Source organism: Bos mutus, chromosome 18 (genome assembly GCF_027580195.1).
Source record: "Bos mutus isolate GX-2022 chromosome 18, NWIPB_WYAK_1.1, whole genome shotgun sequence".
Taxonomy (NCBI): Eukaryota; Metazoa; Chordata; class Mammalia; order Artiodactyla; family Bovidae; genus Bos; species Bos mutus.
The window spans coordinates 51,979,878-52,002,222 of NC_091634.1; the positions used below are offsets into that span (position 1 = coordinate 51,979,878).

General features: G+C 48.6%; 1 protein-coding gene across 6 annotated transcripts in view; it reads right to left on the reverse strand.

The window, feature by feature from the left end:
- ATP2C2 (ATPase secretory pathway Ca2+ transporting 2) overlaps positions 1-22,345 on the reverse strand; it is an 89,325-nt gene that overhangs the window by 18,022 nt on the left and 48,958 nt on the right. For all 6 annotated transcript variants that reach the window (XM_070388622.1, XM_070388620.1, XM_070388621.1 and 3 more), the window contains 6 exons: positions 15,187-15,336; positions 15,041-15,109; positions 14,229-14,304; positions 10,101-10,167; positions 443-567; positions 198-295 (listed from right to left, as the gene is read on the reverse strand). In XM_070388622.1, coding sequence (XP_070244723.1) covers positions 198-295; positions 443-567; positions 10,101-10,167; positions 14,229-14,304; positions 15,041-15,109; positions 15,187-15,336 — 585 coding nt within the window. The remainder of the gene's footprint in view (positions 1-197; positions 296-442; positions 568-10,100; positions 10,168-14,228; positions 14,305-15,040; positions 15,110-15,186; positions 15,337-22,345) is intronic.

The following is a 22,345-nucleotide window of genomic DNA, read 5'->3' on the forward strand; positions in this document are numbered from 1 at the left end:
ATCATGCCAGCCGGGGGTGGCTGCCTTCTATCAGTCATGCTCTTGCTATTTGTATTAATGGCAAGGAAACTGTCCAATAACCCACATTTATGTCTTCCTTATTGTTTTCTGGAAGACTTTGTGTGCTTTCTCTGAGAAGATAAAGGTCTGGCAGGGCACTCCTTGGTCTCGAACCTTATGAATTCACATGGACTCACCTCGGCGTGGAGCCCATCAGATGTTACGAGTTGGGTGACGGTCATTTCGTTGGCAGTCAGAGTCCCCGTCTTATCGGAACAGATGACGTTGCAGCAGCCTGGACAGGAAGACGTCAGAGTTGATGGGAGAGAGAAGTCGTCACCATCAACTCTCAGCCTTACGAAACACCCAGGTTGAATTATCATGGCACCAAGAAGCCCGTTCAGTCCAGTTTGTAAGAACTCAACCAGCGGGAGCTCCTTACCTAAGGTCTCCACGATCGGCAGCTTCTTCACAATGACTCGCTTCCGGGCCATGCGCAGCACTCCCAGGACCAGCGTAACTGTGACGACGATGGGCAGGCCCTCGGGGATGGCGGCCACAGCCAGGCTGGATGGAAAAGGCCAGACGGGTCACCTTTAACACGCACTTAATGTGATGTGAAGTCCAGCTGATGTTGATCACGTGTTTGCCCGGTGACGCTCACCTGTGGGTTCTCCACCTCTCTGTTCTATTCTCTGCTCCCAATCCCATGATCCACCTGCCTCCTTCTTCAGTGTCCACTGCTCTGAGCTTTCCCCCTGCAAAACCCTGTTCTCCTATCAGACATCCACACTTTAGTGTGAATTAGTCTGTCCAACATTTTGCCTGTTTAAGTACTTTTGCATTTAAATTGTTGCTATTATGAAAGTCTTGGACCCTTGAGAGAAATTTCCAGGATCACACAATAAGTGGACTTTTTGGGTTCAGAAAGTCCCTGGGTTATCTAATGGTTTAGACAGTTTCTGTGAGAAACCAGACAAGGACATGAAAACTGGGGGAGATGATGTAACACAGCGGTGCCTTTGCCTGGCTTAGCAGGTTGTTTTGGTGTCTGTTCACTTCCTTAGGACCCCCTCCCCACTCTTTCTGTACCACGTGGCCCCACCCTCCACAGTTGATTGGATTAGAGGAGAACATGTGACTCAAGCTGAACCAATGAGCTCCTCCCTTGGGAATCTGCATTGGAAGCACAGAATCCCCTTCTTGTAGCAAGTGTTGTGTCTTGCCAGTGACCGCAGACCGATGGGGGAGGCTCTGGAGTGGGGGCAGACTGCAGAGCTGTGCAGTGAGCGTCACCACACCACACCCAAAGGGCTCACCCTTTGCACAGCAGAGGCCTGCAGGTAGTCAGTAAATATTTGCTGAACACACAGGAATGAGTGAATTCATGGCAAGTGCAAGAGCCCAGACACACCCTGGCCTCACACATACTGAGCGCTCTACACAGGTGGTCCATAACCAGAAAGCCCGGCTGACGATGTCCATCCAGCCAAGCCACGCACGGCTACAGTATTTCATCAAACCTGAGGTGCTGTTGATTAGAGAGGGCACCATTATCTTGTGCGTCACTAAAGAAAGGAAAAATACTGCCTATTAACCGACACAGTGCTTTCTTATCACCTCACTTGTGAGAAGCAGTCTGACTGCAGAGAAGGTAAAAAGTGAAAAAGAGTGTACATCTTAGAAGTGAGGAAATATGGTATGAACGGCGATCTTTTACCCGGAGACAAAGACGCATTCAGGGGAAAGTTACATAAACCAAGGTGACAGAGTTTGGTCAAGAGACTGTTCTGGTTTCTATGGTGACAGCAAGAAGGTTCCTTGGTTTTATGGCATGGGCTGACAAGACCAGCTAAGCAAACATTTGCGAAGGGTTATTGCCAGCCCTTCCCTCCTACATGGCATGGGAAGGACATTGTGTGTGTCTGGGTGCTTTTGTCATAATAAAAAAATTAACTGGCAAACTAATAAAGATTAGGCTAGACCAGGAAAAGCAAGTGGACCTTGGCTCATCCTGAAGGTCCCCTGCAGCAGAGGGAAGCAGGAAAAAGCTTTTAAAAGGATGATTCTTGGGTTATTTGTTTTGGAGAATCTCTTGCACGCTGGCTATCTTGCCATTTCTAACTTATGATTGAGAGGTTCTGAGTGATTTCACTTCTGCTAAAAACTGAAGAGTCTTGGGACTTCCCTTGCTCCCTCCTCCATACCTCTGCCCAGCCAGTCCCCTCCCCATGTGGTCCTGTGGCTGAGACTCCGGGCTCCCAGTGCAGGGGCCCCGGGCTTGATCCCTGATGGGAGAACTGAATCCCACAAGCTACAACTAGGAGTCCACACGCTGCGGCTAGGAGACCCGGCACAGCCTACGAAAGAAAGGAGTGCGGAAAACAAAGCAAAGCTGAAGAGCCTCGTTGTTCCCAAGCCACAAGTGAAACCAAAAGACTTGGTTTTCTTTCGAGTTTACTGTTAAGACCAGAAATCAGAAATAACCTTGGGGAGGGACTTCCCTAGTGGTGCAGTGGCTAAGATGCCACACTCCCAATGCTGGAGTCCTGGGTTCGATCCCTGGTCAGAGAATTAAGACCTGGTACAGCTAAATAAATAAATAAATATTAAAAAAAAATCACCCTGGGGAGGTGGGGTTGGGGTGGACATAGGAGCCTATTCTCTTACAGACCTGGAACTATTTAACAGTCTTTTTGGCTCTTGGAACTCTCCATGGTTGATGACATGGGTCGGGATGCATCCTCACGTGGAGGAGGTTCTCATTCATCATGGTCTGAAGGCTCTGCTTATTCTGGGAGCCCCTCACAGCTGAGGCTCGCCCTCTGTCCCTAACCCAGCCTTTGAAAGACCTAGTCATCTGAGCCCCCTTTCCAGCACCCAGCCTTCCTCCCTGGCCCCACCTCTTGCTGGAGTCCCAGCTGGGGTGGCTGGAGCCACAGCCTCACTTCTCTGATGCTTCTCTGAAGACTGATGCTTCCTGAACCGACAGCATCCGTATCCCCAGGGAGCCTGTTAGGAATTCAGGGTCTCCCATCCCCGCCACCCTCTAGCCTGAGTCACAGTCCCTGCAATCTGTTTGGGACAAGCTCTCCCAGGGACCCTCATGTGGTGAGGTTAGTTACGCTCAAGTCCAAGGCCCCCAGCTCTACAGCGTCCTCCTCTTCGGGAAGCCCTGCCCTCGCCTCCAACTCCACTGTCCACGGCCACGCCCCTGCTCCTTCCTCCCGAGCCTCGGAACACGCTGCAGTTCACGCCTCCCACCGCCTCTCTGCTCCAAAGGAGAGCAGAGATGGCCGCACGGTGCGTGGAGAAGGGTTCTGAGGATGTGATTGGGCTCTGGAGGAAACGGGGCCCGTGAGGTTCCATGTGATCAGCCCCTAAGGGACCCCAGCCCCCGACCCCGTCCGGTCTTATCCCCCAGCCAGCTGCACCTCCTTCTGGGTTCCGTGGATGGGCCAGGCTTGCTGCCTCCTCCACGCCTCTGCCCTGCCAGTCCCCTGCGGCCAGTCCCCTGTCTGAACGCCCGCCCTCCCCACCCCTAGCAGGTCCGCATCTCTCCAGCTTCAACTCCTCAGAGAAACCTCCAGCTGCCTTTTCTGGGTCACCCCTTCCAATCTCCCCATTTAATCCCTCCCTCAGCTGTCATCTCCTGTGCAGTACTGATCAGAAGTTGTGACTATTTGCTAACATTCACTTAAATTGTTCACGTTTACTTTCCCCTCCAGCCTGCAGACTCCAAGGTCCAGCTCCAACAGCAGTGGACAAGGCAAGTACACAGTAAGCAGCTGCTCAGCAAACACGTAGGGGGCAAGTAAACAAGCCAACTGCCAGGACCACAGGCAGCAGGGGGAGAGTCCCTGTCCTGCCCGGGTGGTGGCCGGAGCACTGACCGGGACCCTGGTTTTGGAGCAGAATGCATGGCGTTGGCAGTCTGTCTCCTCCGCTCCCAGAATCCTGTAACTGTGGCAAGTGTGCTGGCCTAAGCTCCAGCTTCCCCATCAGGAGACCAGCCTGCCCGGCAGAGTGGTCCATGATGCACAGGGCCACGTGTCCCTCCAGAGCCCCACCCCTCCTCGACCCTGGCTGCACCACCTTCACTTTCCTGAAGATTCTAGAACCGACTCACCTAGTGTATCAACATTCAGATACCGACCCAAGGAAAAACGGCCATCGAAAGCTCTGGGTTCTGTTTTCCTTTATTCCATTCAGGGCACACATAGCTCAGGAGACAAAGTCAGGCCACTCTATTCAACTTGAGATCATGACTTTGTCTATTCAAAAGAACACCTTGGGGGATTCCCTGGTGGTCCAGAGCAAGACTCCATGCTCCCAGTGCAAGGGAACAGGGTTCTATCCCCGGTCAGGGACCTAGATCCCACATGCTGCAACCCAGCCCCAGTGCAGCCAAATAAATAAGTACTTTAAAAAAAAAAAAAAAACCCTCAAAAAATAAAAATAGTCATTGAATACTTCTGTAATAGGACACATACCTGCCCACAGGTGGACTTTGCCCGCCTGCCTCTCAATACACACAGTGCCCCATGATTTAAAAAGAGGCATTTGGAATGTTAAAAGACCCATACCTGAATCTCGTCCTACTGCTAACTGCCAGGTAATGGCATCCATTCATTTATACACGGATGGACTTGACTAAGTACCAGAGACGTGTGCATTCCACCCCCCAGTGCAAGGCTCTCTTGCCTACACTGGCCAGCCCCCCACGGCCTCCACACTTCACACGGGATGCCCCATCCCCTGGGAGTGCCCCACTGTCACTTACTATAATGGCAGTTCCAATTCAGCTGTTTGCAAACAGTTTCCTTTTTTTGTATACATTAGAAAGGCTCCAAGGATCCTTGTAATAACAGCTTTCTTAATTACCTGCTTTCTGTTTTCTTTGTTAAGATGTAATTCACATATCATAAAACTCGCCCTTCTAAAGTATACAATCCAATGGTTTTTAGTATATTCAGAGTTGTATAACCATCACCATAATCACTTTTAGAACCTCTTGCTGCTGCTGCTGCTGCTGCTGCTGCTAAGTCGCTTCAGTTGTGTCCGACTCTGTGCGACCCCAGAGACAGCAGCCCACCAGGCTCCTCCATCCCTGGGATTCTCCAGACAAGAACACTGGAGTGGGTTGCCATTGCCTTCTCCAATGCATGAAAGTGAAAAGTGAAAGTGAAGTCACTCAGTCATATCGAACCTCTTAATCACCCTCTAAAGAATCCCCGTAACTGCTGTGGTCCCTCCTTATTTCCTGAGCTCATCTCCTGGCAGGCACTTTTTCTGTCTGTATGAATTTGCCTCTTTGGGGCATTTCATAAAAACAAATGGCTTCCCTGATAGTTCAGTTGGTAAAGAATCCACTTGCAATGCAGGAGACCCCGGTTCAATTCTTGGGTCAGGAAGATCTGCTGGAGAAGGGATAGGCTATTCACTCCATTATTCTTGGGCTTCCCTGGTAGCTCAGTTGGTAAAGAATCTGCCTGCAGTGCAGGAGACCCCAGTTCGATTCCTGGGTCAGGAAGATCCCCTGGAGAAGGGAAAGTCTACCCACTCCAGTATTCGACTTTTACTTCACTTCATAAAAACAAAGTCATATTATGCGGCCATTTGTGTCTGGTTCCCTCCTCTTTGGGCTTCCCAGGTGGATCAGTACTAACGTATCTGCCTGCCAGTGAGGAGACGGGTGTTCCATCCCTGGGTTGGGAAGATCCCCTGGAGGAGGAAATGGCAACCCACTCCAGTATTCTAGCATGAGAAATCCCAAGGACAGAAGAGCCTGGCAGGCTACAGTCCATGGGGGTCACAAAGAGTCAGACACGACAGCACACACCATACATTCGCCTTCCTCTTAGCCGCATGTTTCTATGGCAACCACCCTGTATCAAATGCAGTGCTTCACTCTTTTTTGTGGCTGAATAATAATACACTGCATGTTGCTTATCTGTCCATTAATTGATGGGCATCTAAGTTTGTTTACATCATGGGTTTGATGTACTAAGTATAAATTTTTGCTCACCAACATTAAATATTTAATAAATATTAAAATAATTTCCCACATATCACCTTTGGAAGTGGTCAAACAGGAGATGGCAAGAGTGAACATCAACATTTTAAGAATCAGTGACCGAATGGACAAGAATGGGCAAATTAATTCAGATGACCATTACATCTACTACTGTGGGCAAGAATCCCTTAGTAGACATAGAGTAGCCCTCATAGTCAACGAAGGAGTCCAAAATGCAGTACATGGGTGGCAATCTCAAAAATGACAGAAAGACTTTGGTTCATTTCCAAAGCAAACCATTCAACATCACAGTAATGCAAGTCTATGCCCCAAAAACTAGTGCTAAAGAATTGGAATTGCATGGTTATACAAAGACCTACAAGACCTTCTAGAACTAACACCAAAAAAAAAAAAATGTCCTTTTCATCATAGGGGATTGGAATGCACAAGCAGAAAGTCAAGAGATACCTGGAATAACAAGCAAGTTTGGCCTTGGAGTACATAATGAAGCAGAGCAAAGGCTAACAGAGTTTTGCCAAGAAAATGCACTGATCACAGCAAACACCCTCTTCCAACAACACAAAAGACGACTCTACACAGGGACATGACCAGATGGTCAATACTGAAATCAGATTGATTATATTCTTTGCTGAAGATGGAGAAGCTCTATGCAATCCGCAAAAACAAGACCAGGAGCTGACTGTGGCTCAGATCATGAACTTCTCATTGCTAAATTCACCTAATTTGAAGAAAGCAGGGAAAACCACTAGGCCATTCAGGTATGACCTAAATCAGAACCCTTATGATTATACAGTGGAAGAGAACCCCATAACTGTTGGGGTCAAAGAGATTCAAGGGATTAGATCTGGTAGATGTAATACCTGAAGAACTATGGATGGAGGTTGGTAACATTATATGGGAGGTGGATCAAAACCATCCCCAAGAAAAAGAAACGCAAGAAGGCAAAATGGTTGTCTGATAAGGCCCTACAAATAGTTGAGAAAAGAAGAGAAGTGAAAGGCAAAGGAGAAAAGGAAAGATATATCCATCTGAATGCAGAGTTCCAAAGAATAGCAAGGAGAGATAAGAAAGCCTTCCTTAGCGAGCAATGCAAAGAAATAGAGGAAAACAACAGAATGGGAAAGACTAGAGATCTCTTCAAGGAAATCAGAGATACCAAGGGAACATTTCATGCAAAGATGGGCTCGATAAAGGACAGAAATGGTATGGACCTAACAGAAGCAGAAGATATTAAGAAGAGGTGGCAAGAATACACAGAACTGTACAAAAAAGGTCTTAATGACTCAGATAACCACGATGGTGTGGTCACTCACCTAGAGCCAGACATCCTGGAGTGGGAAGTCAAGTGGGTCTTAGGAAGCATCACTCTGAACAAAGTTAGTGGAGGTGATGGAATTTCAGCTGAACTATTTCAAACCCTAAAAGATAATGCTGTTAAATTGATGCATTCAATATGCCAGCAAATTTGGAAAACTCAGCAGTGGCCACAGGACTGGAAAAGGTATATGTATTGGATTTCATTCCAATCCCAAAGGGGAATGCCAAAGAATGTTCAAACTTCTGCACAACTGCACTCATTTCACATGCTAGCAAGGTAATTCTCAAAATCCTTCAAGCTAGGCTTCAGCAGTACATGAACCAAGAACTTCCAGATGTATAAGCTGGATTTAGAAAAGGCAGAGGAACCAGAGATCAAATTGCCAATATCCTCTGGATCATAGAGAAAGCAAAGGAATTCTAGGAAAACATCTACTTCTGCTTCATTGACTATGCCAAAGTCTTTGACTGTGTGGATCACAACAGTGGAAAATTCTTAAGGAGATGGGAATACCAGACCCACCTTACCTGCCTCCTGAGAAACGTGTATGCAGGTCAAGAATCAACAGGTACAATCAGATATGGAACGAGTTGGTTCAAAATTGGAAAAGGAGTACGTCAAGGCCGTATATTGTCACTCTGCTTATTTAACCTACGTGCAGAGTATATCATGCGAAATGCCAGGCTGGATGAAACACAAGCTGGAATCAAGACCGCCAGGAGAAATACCAATAACCTCAGATATGCAAATGACACCACCCTAATGGCAGAAAGCCAAGAGGAACTAAAGAGCCTCTTGATGAAGGTGAAAGAGGAGAGTGAAAAAGTTGGCTTAAAATTCAACATTCAAAAAATGAAGATCAGGGCATCCAGTCCCATTACTTCATGGCAAATAGATGAGGGAAAAAATGGAAACAGTGACAAATTTTACTTTCTTGGGCTCCAAAATCACTGCAGACAGTGACTGCAGCCATGAAATTAAAAGATGCTTGCTCCTTGGAAGAAAAGCTATGACAAGCCTAGATAGCATATTAAAAAGTAGAGACATCACTTTGCCGACAAAGGTCTGTATAATCAAAGCTATGTTTTTTTCCAGTAGCCATGTACTGATGTGACAGGTGGACCATAAAGAAGCTTGCGTGCTGAAGACTTGATACTTTTGAACTGTGATGTTGGAGAAGACTCTTGAGAGTACTTTGGAGATCAAACCAGTCAATCCTAAAGGAAATCAACCCTGAATATTCATTGGAAGGACTGATGCGGAAGCTCTAATACTTAGGCTACCTGATGTGACGAGCTGACTCACTGGAAAAGACCCCGATGCTGGGAGAGACTGAGGGCAGGAGGAGAAGGGGAGACAGAGGATGAGATGGTTGGATGGTATCACCGACTCAGTGGACATGAGTTTGAGCAAACTCCAGGATAGTGAAGGACAGGGAAGCCTGGTGTGCTACCGCCCATGGGGTTGCAAAGAGTCAGACACAACTGAGCAACTGAACAACAACGTATCACCTGAACCATCTTATAGACAACACAAGGTGGGGGTCCCACCCCGGGGAAACCAACACGGGCCTGAAGTGGCTCCTTCACATCCCAGATCACCAGTTGCCCCTCTGCTGGGACAAGCCTGTGTCCCCAAGCAGCCATGGAAAAGCTGTGGCAACTCCCCCTGCCTGCCTCTGCTCCTCCAGCAGGACCTGGGCTGGGAGAGTTGTTTATGAGCATCGCCAGGCCAGGGAAGGCAGGTTCCCCAGGCTTAAAGCCCAGACCCTGGTTCTGCTCCCTGCCGTCAGCCCTGTCTTCTGTCCTCTCCTGCAGCCGTCTCCATAAACCAAGGGCCGAGTTCCAGATGCTAATTAGAACACGCACCCACCTTGTGCTCAGTTTGGCTGCAGGCACCTGCAAGGGGTACCAGGGCATCCTCACGCACCCTTAGGAGGGTTGACGTCACCCTCATTTACAGAGGAGGACACAGAGAACCAGAAAGTGAAGATGCTTGCCTGGGGTGGCCCCGCTAGCAAGTGGCAAAGTGTTGGTCGCTCAGTCATGTCTGACTCATTGTGACCCCATGGACTGTAGCCCACCAGGCTCCTCTGTGCGTGGGATTTCCCAGGCAAGAATACTGGAGTGGGTAGCCATTCCCTTCTTGGGGATCTCCCCAACTAGGGATCAAACCTGGGTCTACTGCTTTGTAGGCAGATTCTATACTGTCTGAGCCTCCAAGGAAGCCAGCAAATGGCAAAGGCAGAAACTAAACTGGGCAGGCTGCTTCTCAGTTCAGTTCAGTTCAGTCGCTCAGTCGTGTCCGACTCTTTGTGACCCCATGAATCGCAGCACACCAGGCCTCCCAGTCCATCACCAACTCTCGGAGTTCACTCAGACTCATGTCCATCGAGTCAGTGATGCCATCCAGCCATCTCATCCTCGGTCGTCCCCTCCTCCTCCCGCCTTCAATCCTTCCACAGAACTGACTCCTTTGAAAAGACCCTGATGCTGGGAAGGATTGAAGGTTGGCTCTGGAGTCCGTACTTAGCCAGTAAGACATAAATCCATGGCTCGGGGGACAAGGACGAGGAGCTGTCATTCCTTTTTCTGACGTTCGTTGGACACCCCCACCACCAGACAATGCGTTGCGGGGGACTGGGGCTTGGAGTGGAGAGGCTGCATCTGCCCCACACCGTTCCTGCCCCCAAACTCCCACCTTCTCTTGCTGCACAAATGAAGGGCAATGGCCCAGCACCCTTACCTGACCCCGATGGTGAACATGCTGAGCAGGTGTTTCCCTTGCAGCCAGCCAGTGAACATGATCAGGCCTGGGAGGAGATGGAAACACACACATAAGTACACACACACACACACACACACGCACACACACACGTATATATACAGGCTCAAGGAGAAGAGGGCGGCAGAGGATGGGATGGTTGGATGGCATCACTGACTCAGTGGACATGAATTTGAGCAAACTCTGGGAGATAGTGGACAGGGAAGCCTGGTGTGCTGTAGCCCAAGGGGTTGCAAAGAGTCATATGTGACTTAGTGACTGAATGTTTATGAACAACACGCAGAATGAACAGCAACAGAATGTTTATGAACACACGCACACACCCATCCACACACACACAAGTATGTTCTTCAACGTCTGAAGGCATTCCAAACTCATTTCCTTAGTGTTTACGGAAATACAGACACAGAGCAGTTATGAATAACTTCAAACACTTGTCACCGCTCCCATTTTTAAGGAAGGAACTCTCCTGCTTACAAAAGAGGATGGTTTTCCTTTTTCAGGAAAGGATCAAGTCAGTTCAAGTAAAAGAAAGAAACAGCCACCCGGTTTATTTGGGGCTGTTTGCAACATTTCTGAGCTATTCCAGAAGTTTCCCACAGGCTGTATGTTTACAGGACTTGCCCCAAGGTTTCTGACATGACCAACGACAGCCGCTCCCCTGATGGGTTCAGGAGCTGGTCTCTCTTAGCTGATTTTATTCTGCATTTTTGTGATTAAAGACATTCCTTATCCCATTTTTCTCTTTCATCAATTGTTGGCCCAGTATTTAACCACCAGACACTGTGTTAGACACGGGGTATGTGGACAGTCAGAGATGGAGCCTTCAGGTAAAGAAGTGCATGACTCATGCTGGGGCCCATGAAAGGCCCGAGATGTTCTGACAACGGGGCAAAGTTCAGGGTCCACCAGGCACGGCCTCGGTTTGCTCATCTGTAAAGTGGAGGAAATGACTACATCTTCCTCAATGACTTGTTTTAGGATTTAAGATGTAACAATGCCCTTGGAGATCTCAGCATGGCTCCTGGCCCACAGTAACACCAAGTCATGAACTGCTGTGGCCACAGTTACAAGACAGGCGAGGGGGAAGTAGGAGGTGAGAGGGGTTGCCTGTTGACACATCCTGGGGGACTTGCCGAAGAGCATCAGCTGTGTCTTGTAGGGAAAGCAGAGCCAGGGTGAGCTTTCTGCTGGGCAGTAGTGGCGTGTGTGTGTCTGCATGTGTTTGGGTATGTGTGTGTTGGGGGTAGAGAGGTCATAAGATCTGATTTATTGGGGTTTCATTTTTTTTTTTTCATACTTTGACTAGCAACAGAACTCAGTAGTCAAAATCTTAGCAGGAACCCAAATGAACCTAGAAAGATTAGGGGGAAGTTTTACTAAAAATAGGGGCAGAGCCAACCCACAGGACCTGCCCCCATCCTGGGTCCTGCCACAGTAGGAGGGTGGGGGCCTCACAAAAGCCAAATGTGCTTATTTCTTCCCAAATTCAGGTTCAGTAATTTTCCATCGGTGTCTAGAAATAGGACACTGTGAGTATTGAGACCACAGAGGTGACAAACACCACTTTCCCCTGAAACCGGCTGTTAAGCCTTTACCAGCACACCACTCTTTCCCAGCATCCCTAGGCCTTTCTAAGGGTTCACAACTCCCACTCTGCCAGAGCAGTTCTTGAAATATTTACTAAAAAGAGAAAACATCTGAGCGGTTATCACGGGCCTGGCCACAGACATGCCAATTTAAGTTCTAAGTTAACGTGAGGAATAACGGCTTATACGAGGCAGTGACCCTGCAGCACCTCTGACCTTTGATAGATTTCATCCTGTGGAAAGGCCTGCTACGAGCATCTATTTGACAATCTGTCTTGAAGCACACCTACTTGGTATTTTCTCTGGGGGCTATTGCTACAGCCCGTTCTCCTTCTGGCAACCCCAGGGTCTAGAGCAGGTGGCAGACAGCTTTTCCTCCAACAGGTTGGGCAGAAAACAGTACTTGCTTTATGAGCCTTATGGTCTGTTGCAGCTCAACTTGGCTATTGCAGTGTGCAAATGGCCATAGATAATATATGAATGGGTTTGGCTGTGTGCCAATAAAAGTTATTTGTGAACACTGAAATTTGATTTTCATATAAGGTTAATGTCAGAAGATAGTCTTCTTCTGATTTTTGTAAAAGTCTTGGCTTGTGAGCCACACAAAACAGGTGGTGAACCCGATTTGGCCTGGGAGTCAGAGTTTCCATCCCCTGCTCTAGAGAGTAAAAGGGCCCTCTGGGTAGCCAGGGGCATGTGGGCATCCATCCACCCTGTCCCAGATGCCTGATCAGTGTAACCCCAAGGAGGGCAGGTGAATGATGGCATAGAGCCACTCTCTCTCCATGACAGACATCACTAATCTATCACAGTCCTCCTCCACCATGCCTGAGCACGGCCTCCAAATCCTCTCACAAGCACAGAGCCCTCCCTGGCTGTGATAAAACCCACTTCCCATGAAACTGCTCCAGGGAAAACTAGGGCGGAAAGGAGGGAAGAGGACACAGAGCTATTCGAAAACAGGAAACCTACTGACTGAGCAAACTCTGAGTACAACATCCAAAATTGACATTTGGAAAGGAGCCTAGAAACTAGAGAATGGGGAAGGGGTGGCCAGGGAGGAAAGGGCAGGCAGGTCTATCTCTAGCACGATAGAATTGAGAGATCCGAATTCAGATCATATCCTCTTAACACTTTGCTAATTTTACAACCTCCTAAAGTTGTAAAGGAATGGGAGATACCTTCCATGCCTTTGTTGTTTGTTTTTTTTTTCATGCCTTTGGATATATGTTTTCCTTGGTCTGAAATTCCCAATCTTCTCTTTTTTTTCACTTGGCAAACTCCTACCCATCCTACAAGACCCAACTTGACGTCACCTCCTCTTTGAAGCCTTCTCAACTCTCCCATGCAAAATTAACAGCTACCTTCACATTTCATATTTGTTCACGTGTCTCTCTCCTACTTCTCTGGAGTCCTCCAAAGGGAAGAAGCTGTGTCTTACTCATCTCAGTGGCCCCAGAACCTATCGCAGGGTCAAGTGTGTCATAAGATACTCGTTAAATGAACCAATGCATCCGGATGACCAGAAGCACAACAAAACTGCTGCTAGGAGGGACAGCTGCCTCTTCTCCCAAGAACTTTCTCCTCTTTGCAGTTTTAACCAGACTCACTAGAGCTCCTCTCATCACTGCTTGTGCTATGGGCAGTGGTTGGCTGCTTTGTTCCTTTATTCACTAAACCAACATTTATTGAGAATCTATAATGGCCCAGGCACTGGTTGACCCTGGAAGCTGAGAACGAAGGACACAGACTCAAAGCCAGAGCTGGAGGCAGCAGGAAGGGACAGGTGCAGGGACAGGGTATAATTCAGGAATAAGACCTGAATTTTGGGCTACAGCACCATGGGGATACTGTTTGGTATGCTGCCAAAGGTCAGGAGGAACAAGCCCAGGCACAGCATAGAAACCTGCCGGTGCACCACCAGACTACATTTCCCAGTCTCCTTTGCAGTTAGGTAGGCCATGTGACTTCATTCTGGCCAATCAAGAATGGGCAAAAGTGATGACTTCACTTCCTGGTCCCTGCCTTTAAAAAATGCTCCCCCTCCCACCCCCACTCCCCACAAGTCTCTTATGTTCTTTCTTTCCCCATCTGCTGGTTTAACAGAATTATGGCCCACTCCTCCCAGGAACTGGAGGAAGGCAGAACAACAATACAGCAGGAGCCTGGGACTGCAAGTCAGTGTTTGGAAGTGAGCTACCCGGGAAAGCCATTTCACCAGGAATGTGCCCACGGACTGCAGTGTAAGCGAGAAATAAGTTATGATCATGTTAAGCCATTAAAATGTAGGAGCTACCTGTTACTGCTGCTAGCTTGTCCGATTGATACAGAAACCTCTTGCTGCTGACCAAGAACCTCTGATCCCAAACCCCAGTCCTCACCCAGGTGAGTAGTAAGGTATTTGAGAGACAGCTATGGGTGCACAGGATGGCTCCCTTCCACACCCCCCACCCCCTCTTCCACCCCTGCCAGGACCCCATGCAGAAACTGCTTCACCCACCAATTATGCCGAATGAGAAGAGTGTCAGTTGCTTCCCCAGCTTGTCCATGCTTTTCTGTAGAGGAGTTTTAGGCGTCTAAAAGGATGAGAACAATGAGTTTGTTAGATGAGATCTGGGAGTGTCCCTCCTGCTTCTATTCTCTCTCTCTCTCTTTTTTTTTTTTTTTTGGCTGCACTGTGAGCTTGTGGAATCTTAGTTCCCTGACCAGGGATGGAACGCATGCCCTCTGCAGTAGAAGCACAGAATCCCAACCACTGGACCGCCAGGGAAGACCCTGCTTGGATTTTTTTATATCTTAAGCTGAGTGATGATTATACAGGGACACATATATAGAAATCCACAGACTGCTACATTTCAGATCTGTGCGTATCACCGTAAGTCATATCTTGACAAAAATCCTAATGAGCATTTCAAAGTAAAAAGTTTTTAAAAGTGTACTCACATTAACCATATCATCCTTGTTCCTAAGGAGTAGGTGGGGCAGGTGTCACCAGCTGAGAATCATCTCAAACCCCACCTTACAAGAAACCCAGGGCTTCCCTGCTGGTCCAATGGTTGAGAATCCGCCTGCCAATATGGGGGACACGGGTTCGATCCCTGATCCAGGAGGATCCCACATGCAGCGAGGCAACGGGGGTCCTAGAGCCCGTGCTCCACAACACCAACCGCAATGAGAAGCCTGAGCACCACGAGAGTAGCTGCTGCTCGCCGCAACTAGAGAAAGCCTACACACAGCAATGAACACCCAGTGCAGCCATGAATAAACAAATAATCTAAAAAAGAAAGAAACCCAAAGCCCCCAGTCCCTTACCTCTTCAGCCTGCATCATCTTGAACACCTCTCCGAACTGGGACTTTTCTCCTGTTCCGATCACGACGCCCTGCATCCAGGAGAGAGGGGTGTGAGGTCTGAGGCTGAAGGCCCACAGGTGAGGGACGCCAAGGCCCCAGGGCTCACCTGGCCCTTCCCGCACTGCACCAGGGTCCCCATGAAGACGATGTTGCTCAGGGTCGTGAGGTCACCCTCGCCTGTCAGTGGGGTATCTGTCTTACTGCTTGGCTCGGCTTCTCCCGTGAAACTGGACTCGTCCACCAGAAGGTCTGTGACCTGGGGGGAAGCAAAGAGACAAGGTGTAGCACCAGCCCCCCAACCTGTGAGCTGGTTTTCAAAGCCCAGGATAGTGTCTGACACCTTAACGTCACTGGTCAACAGACAGCAAACAAGAGCGCGCTGAAATCAGGAAACAAATACCACAACACGGCCTCTGGTGCCTCCAGGAATCAGAAAAGCTTTGCATATGGGACCCCTTTCAGAAAACATAGCAATCTCAAATCCTGTTTTAACACCCTTTTCAATTTTAATAAAACTTTTTAAAAAAACGTAGGCAATGGTTAAATTAGAATATCCCTTTCGGATCATCCTATCTTTCCCCTAACTCCCACATCCTGCCCACCCTGGGGTTCCCACACAATCCGTGTGATTTGAGTAGCACTGAGCCGGGTTACTTGATGATAGCCTAAGGTCATGTCAACACCTGAAACACACATGCAGTCACAGATACACATACTTCCTGATGTTTCCAGGGTAACATTTCCAGAACACCTACTATGCACCAGGTCCAGCACAGAGCACTTCACAAGGCTTATTGCTTAATCCTCACACCCTCCATGAAAGACACTATTATTTTATCCACTTTATAATATTTAAAAAAATATTTAATTAATTAGTTAATTAATTAGGCCGCACCCGGCTTAGTTGCCGCATGGGGGATTTTCGATCTTCTTTGTGGTGGGGAGGACCTTTTAGCCACAGCACGTGAACTTCTAGCTGTGGCATGTGGCATCTAGTTCCCTGACCAGGGATCGAACCCTGCATTGGGAGCACAGAGTCTTAGCCACTGGACCACGAGGGAAGTCCCTTATCCACTTTCCATTTGGGGAAACTGAGGCATGGGCTGATTAAGAAATCTGCTCTAATCAGCTCATTAGCGGCAGAGCAGAGGTTTGAACCAAACGGTGGCTTCAGAGACCGCATTCTTAACTATCAAGGTCTTGCAGAAGTGACCACAGGCCCAGCAGGTATCACTCAGGAGGTGAGTCTTCCATGGCCAGAACCATGCCAGGTACCACCAAGGACGTGCAAGGTATCTAGGGTATACTCTACCCCTAAGGGACTTCTCACTGAAGCAAAAAAAGAGCAACTAAAAGAAGTTATCTTCCTGCAAACTCCCAAAAGAACAGTTAGATCGGCCTTTCTCAAACAGAAGTCTGTGAGTTCTCTACACTCCCAAGTTTTACCATTCAATACCAATCTATAAAAATGTGCACACTTCCAGGGAACCCCAGTCCGCAAGGATGACAGGAGCCACCACTTGCCAAGTAATATCCATCTAACCCTCCAAGTTCCTAACAGAACCCCGTGGCATTGGGCCTGATGATGGCCCCCATCCCACCCCCTTAGCCCTGTTTCCCAGCTTCCCTGGCAGCTCACAGTGTCTCCACCCTCTGGACAATGGTCTTTGTGAAGATCTTTGAAGGCGGCTGAGCTGACAGCTCCTCCTGGCCCCCTTCACCTTTCTCTTTCTCTGCTTGGGTCATTGTGCTCATGGCTGGAGCTCCACAAGCCATTTTACAGGCACTAACAGGATGCCACAGCCCAAGAGGGCAGAAAGGAGGGCTGGAGAAACCCAGGGCCTTTCTTCCATGGGGAAGCCACCCCGTTGGCTCCACTTCCAGGCTCTCATCACGTGAAATGGGAATAAACCCCTGCCTCTTCAAGCCCATGTACCTACCTCAACCTACCACCACAAACACAACTACTAACTGATCTTCATGCTTTATCTCCAGGACATCGGAGCAGTCATATGAGCTCACGGGCAGCTCCTAACCCACAATGAAAGAAGAAATGCGGAAATGAGTCATCCAGAACCACCAGATGTTGACCCCACAGGTCCCAGGCAGCAGAAACTACCACACCTCCGTGGTTCAAAATTGGGGAAGGAGTATGTCAAGGCTGTATATTGTCACCCTACCTGGCATGCTGAGTCCGTGGGACTGCAAAGAGTCAGACACGACTTAGCAACTGAACAACAGTAACCATGGCAAACAGAGATTCTGTTTCTAGTAAATGTGGTCTAACTGGACATGATAATAGTTAGAATAAGTTGTAACTTACTTAATTTGAAGCACATAGATTTTGTATCTAACTTTATGTTTGTTCCATTGAAGTTACACTGTAATAAGATGGTAAGTCAGCAGTGAAAGAGAATCCTGCCATTGCCTGAGTTTGAGAGGCATAGTTAGAACAACCTGACACCCTAATCGGATCTATTCTGCCTCAGAAGGTTCAGGAAACAGGAGTGTGGAGTGGTGGTGGGGGAGGATGAGCTGCAGAGTTTCTTGGAGGGTCTAGGACATGAAACAGGCCTTGAGGGATGAGCAAACACTGGTAAGAGAATCAGGCCGGTCTTTCAGGAGGGAAAAGAAGGCGAGTTAGAGAATTGCTGGTGGGTGGACTTGGTGATAATGAGTTTGATCAAAGCAACGGAAGAGATGGGGAGGTAAATAGAGACCCCTCTCCCCCAGCAGCCCAGCCACAGACTGCAAGGACAGAAGGAGCCCAGCACGCCAAGCAGTGGGCCCGGGCCATCCTCTCTGGGGAAGGGTTCTCAGGCGTGGACAGAGGTGGGCACTATCCCAGGTGCTGAAGCCAGTGCAGGGGTTTGCTGGAGGGGGAAGAGTTGGCCCTGCTCTCACGGGGCCTCAACTCCATCAACATGAGACAGTGAAAGTCGCTCAGTTGTGTCCGACTCTTTGCGACCGCGTGGACTGTATTCTCCAGGCCAGAATACTGGAGTGGGTAGCCTTTCCCTTCTCCAGGAGATCTTCCCAACCCAGGGATTGAACCCAGGTCTCCCGCATTGCACGTGGATTCTTTACCAGCTGAGCCACCAGGGAAGCCATCACCACGAGAGGGCACGAGCAGAGAGACAGAAGGTTTGGTCCACATGGGGACGCGTGTGGGGCCAGCGTGACTGGAGCAGAGGACGTGTGGGAGGTGTGGCTGGAACCTCGTTGTGTCTGGCATCGGTTAAGAGATTGGGATGTAACCTTGTAAAGAATGAGGAGCCATGAAAAGTCTGGAGCAGAGAAGGACCCACATGGGGAAATGTGCAAAACGATATTAGACATTAGAAGACAGGCCAGTTCCATCAGGAGGGGAAGCCTACAATCCAAGAAATACAGGCCAAGTGAGGCACAGTAAGGCTCTCAGTGGGGAGTACACATGGATGGGAGCGCCAGACAGCAAGAAGACGGAGCAAACTGGCAGCAAGTGGAGCTAAGCTGCAGGTTAATTTGTCCTGGGTGTTTTGTTCTGTTTTTTAGTCTTTGGCCATACCCGGCAGCATGTGGGATCTCTGTTCTCTGTCCCGGGACTGAACCTGCATTCCCTGCATTGGAAGGCAGAGTCTTAACCGCTGGACTGCCGGGGAAGTCGCTCTTTTCTGTTTTTAATTCTAGTCTTTACACTTGTACCAGACTATGTGAAGGCTGACTGCAGGTCCAAGAGCCCCCTGTGCTTCCATTCTGCTTCCCTAATGGACCCACGACGATTAGAGACTTCTTATGTTAACAAAAATCACATCCACATATTTGTGATTTGGGAGCTTTAGTTTTTCCAGGTATAAGATGGATGAGTCACGAGTTAGAACATCATTTTCCCACTTGTGTCTTGGGGAACCCTCCTTCACAGGAAGTTAATTGCTGCTCTGTGGAAAGTGGGTTCCATGGTGAAAACCAGTTTGAGGAATATGGGGGTAAACCCAGTGAATGGTCCTCTTTACTGAAGGACTTCCCAGGGGCTTTACTATGCAAAGGGGTGCTGACACTCTCCACATGGGGGCTGCAGTGTGTGGACCACCCTGTGGGCCAAGTGTTGGGAGACACTGGGCTAGAAGGTCACTACATCTCCTCTTGTCCCAACACTAACCCCTTCAAACACACTGAGGCTCACATAATTTGCTTATTTTAAGTTTGGTTTTTGCTGTTTAAAGAAAGACCAATTAGAATATAACCTGCCCACCCAGTTTTTCAACTGGCCGAGTCAACAAGACTTTTAATTCAGGTTCTTTTTTCAAGAACTTTGGAAATCAAATTCTTGAAACAAATGGAGGGTGATTCAGTGCTAAATGGGATGATGCTAAATTAGAGTGCAAGAGAAACTAAGAGAATAATTACTATCATTGATAGTATGCTAACACACAGTTGCTGAGTGTATTTTTCTCATGAAACATTCACGACTATGCCATGGAAAAGATGCTGCTCTGATCCCCACTCTATAGATGAGAAAACTGAGGCTCTGAGAGCTTTGGAAACTTGCCCGAGGCCCCACAGCCTAGGTCATGTCAGAGATGGATTCTGCTGCATTCTCTTAGCACAGGCATCCATTCTCTCATAGGGTCTGGGGCGGGGCGATGGGCAGGCTAGACTGTGAACAGTCAGAGGGTAGAGTTTAATCTTGATCCACATGGTGTGGGGTCACTGCAGCTTCCTCCTATGGCAGGATGAGCCCCATGAACACAGAGCCTCAGAGGAGGACCCTCTGTGGGCCTGTTGGATTGATAAAATGGGGGCACTTTCCAGCTGGAGTGACAGCAGTGGTTGCCCAAACATGAGGATCTTTCACAGAAAGAACCCCTACTAATTAGTTCAGTTCAGTTGTTCAGTTGTATCCGACTCTTTGCTACCCCATGGACTGCAGCATGCCAGGCTTCCCTGTCCATCACCAACTCCCGGAGTTTACTCAAACTCATGTCCATTGAGTCAGTGATGTCATCCAACCATCTCATCCTCTGTTGTCCCCTTCTCCTCCTGCCTTCAATCTTTCCCAGCATCAGGGTCTTTTCAAATGAGTCAGTTCTTTGTATCAGATGGCCCAAGTATTGGAGTTTGAGCTTCAGCATCAGTCCCTCCAATGAATATTCAGGGCTGATTTCCTTCAGGATTGACTGGTTGGATCTCCTTGCAATCCAAGGGACTTTCAAGAGTCTTCTCCAGCACCACAGTTCAAAAGCATCAATTCTTCAGTACTCAGCTTTCTTTATAGTCCAACTCTCACATCCATACATGACTACTGGAAAAACCATAGCTTTGACTAGATGGACCTTTGTTGGCAAATTCATGTCTCTGCTTTTTAATATGCTGTCTAGGTTGGTCATAACTTCCCTTCCAAGGAGTAAGGGTCTTTTAATTTCATGGCTGCAGTCATCATCTTCAGTGATCTTGGAGACCCAAAAAATGAAGTCTCTCACTGTTTCCCCATCTATTTGCCATAAAGCAATGAGACCAGATGCCATGATCTTAGTTTTCTGAATGCTGAGTTTTAAGCCAACTTTTTCACTCTCCTCTTTCACTTTCATCAAGATGCTCTTCAGTTCTTCTTCGCTTTCTGCCATAAGGGTAGTGTCATCTGCACCCTATTAATTGGTGATACATTAAAATGTAAGAAAACAGACTTCAGCCAGCTGATCAAGGTCAGTATCAGCAGGGATGGGTCATGGTGATGGTCGGGGAACTAAGATCCCATAAGCTGCATGGCATGGTCAAAAAAAGGAAAAGACTTTAAGAAATAGAGCCTGTTTTTTTCTTAAAAAGAGGAAAGGAGAGAGAGATGAGACAAAGATGCCTCCCTTGAAGACAGCTGGCCAGAAAAACAGGAACAATGGGTGTTAGGGGACTGGGAAGGGGTGAGGATGCAGGCAGGGAGGTGGGTGTGGGTTTGGATATGCTGGAATGGAGGTGGCTATCTGTCCATCTGTCTCCTGCCAAAGGCCAGGCCTTCTTCTGGGCCCTGGGAATCCAGTAGTGACCAAGACAGACAAACTCCCTGCCTTTGTGAAGGGACCTTTGCCAACAAAAAGTCTGTCTAGTCAAGGCTATGGTTTTTCCAGTAGTCATGTATGGATGTGAGATTTGGACTATAAAGAAAGCTGAGTGCTGAAGAATTGATGCTTTTGAACTATGGTGTTGGAGAAGATTCTTGAGAGTCCCTTGGACTGCAAGGAGATCCAATCAGTCCATCCTGAAGGAAATCAGTCCTGAATGTTCATTGGAAGGACTGATGTTGAAGCTGAAAGTCCAAAAGTTTGGCCACCTGATGCGAAGAGCTGACTCATTTGAAAAGACCCTGATGCTGGGAAAGATTGAAGGCAGGAGAAGGGGATGACAGAGGATGAGATGGTTGGAGGGCATCACTGACTCAATGGACATGAGTTTGAGTGTACTCTGGGAGTTGGCGATGGACACGGAGGCCTGGTGTGCTGCAGTCCATGGGGTCGCAAAGAGTCGGACACGACTGAGCGACTGAACTGAACTGAGCAATAAACAGGAAAGCAAAGTGACACTGGAATGAACAGCAGGAATCCAGGGTGGGGGGAGGGAGGGGAGGTGACGCCTCAGGAGAGGGATCAGGGAGGCCGGTGGGGAGGGGACGGGTTGGGGCTGAGGCCTCAGGAATGAGAACAGCTAAGTCCTGCTGGTGGGAAGTAGGTTCCAGATGGCAGGAACGGCCCTCCTGTGTGAAGATGCGCTGCGGGCAGCTGAAAGGTGCAGTGCATCTGGCTTCCAAGTCAGGGCTGAGCACCCAGCTTGGGTCTCCTCTGCCTAGAACAGCTGATCCCCATTCCAGAACGGCTCAAAAGGCACTGCTTCCAGGAAGCCCTCTGTGACTGCAGTGGGCCAGTCAAGTCTGTCCTGTTTGGGAAGTCCAGAATCCCCTGGGCTTTTCCCACAAGCTTCCCTGTGGTGGATGTCGCCTATCACTCCAGGCTATAAAAGCAGAGGTCTCGTCTGTTCTCACTGCCTCCTCAGCACAGCACAGGTCCTGGCTCACAGCAGTACCCAGGAAATATCTGTTGACTGACTGACGGGGATTTGGGAGGGGTGCCCTCAGGCAAGCAGGGAAGGAGGAGAGGCTTAGAGGAGGGCTTTGAGGGTGCTGGGTTGAATAGTAGCCCCCTACCATCCAATCCCTGAAGACACCCAAGTCCTAATCCTTGGGATTTGTGAAAGTGTTGTCTTAGCAGCAAAAGAGACTGTGCGGGTGTGATTAAACGGAT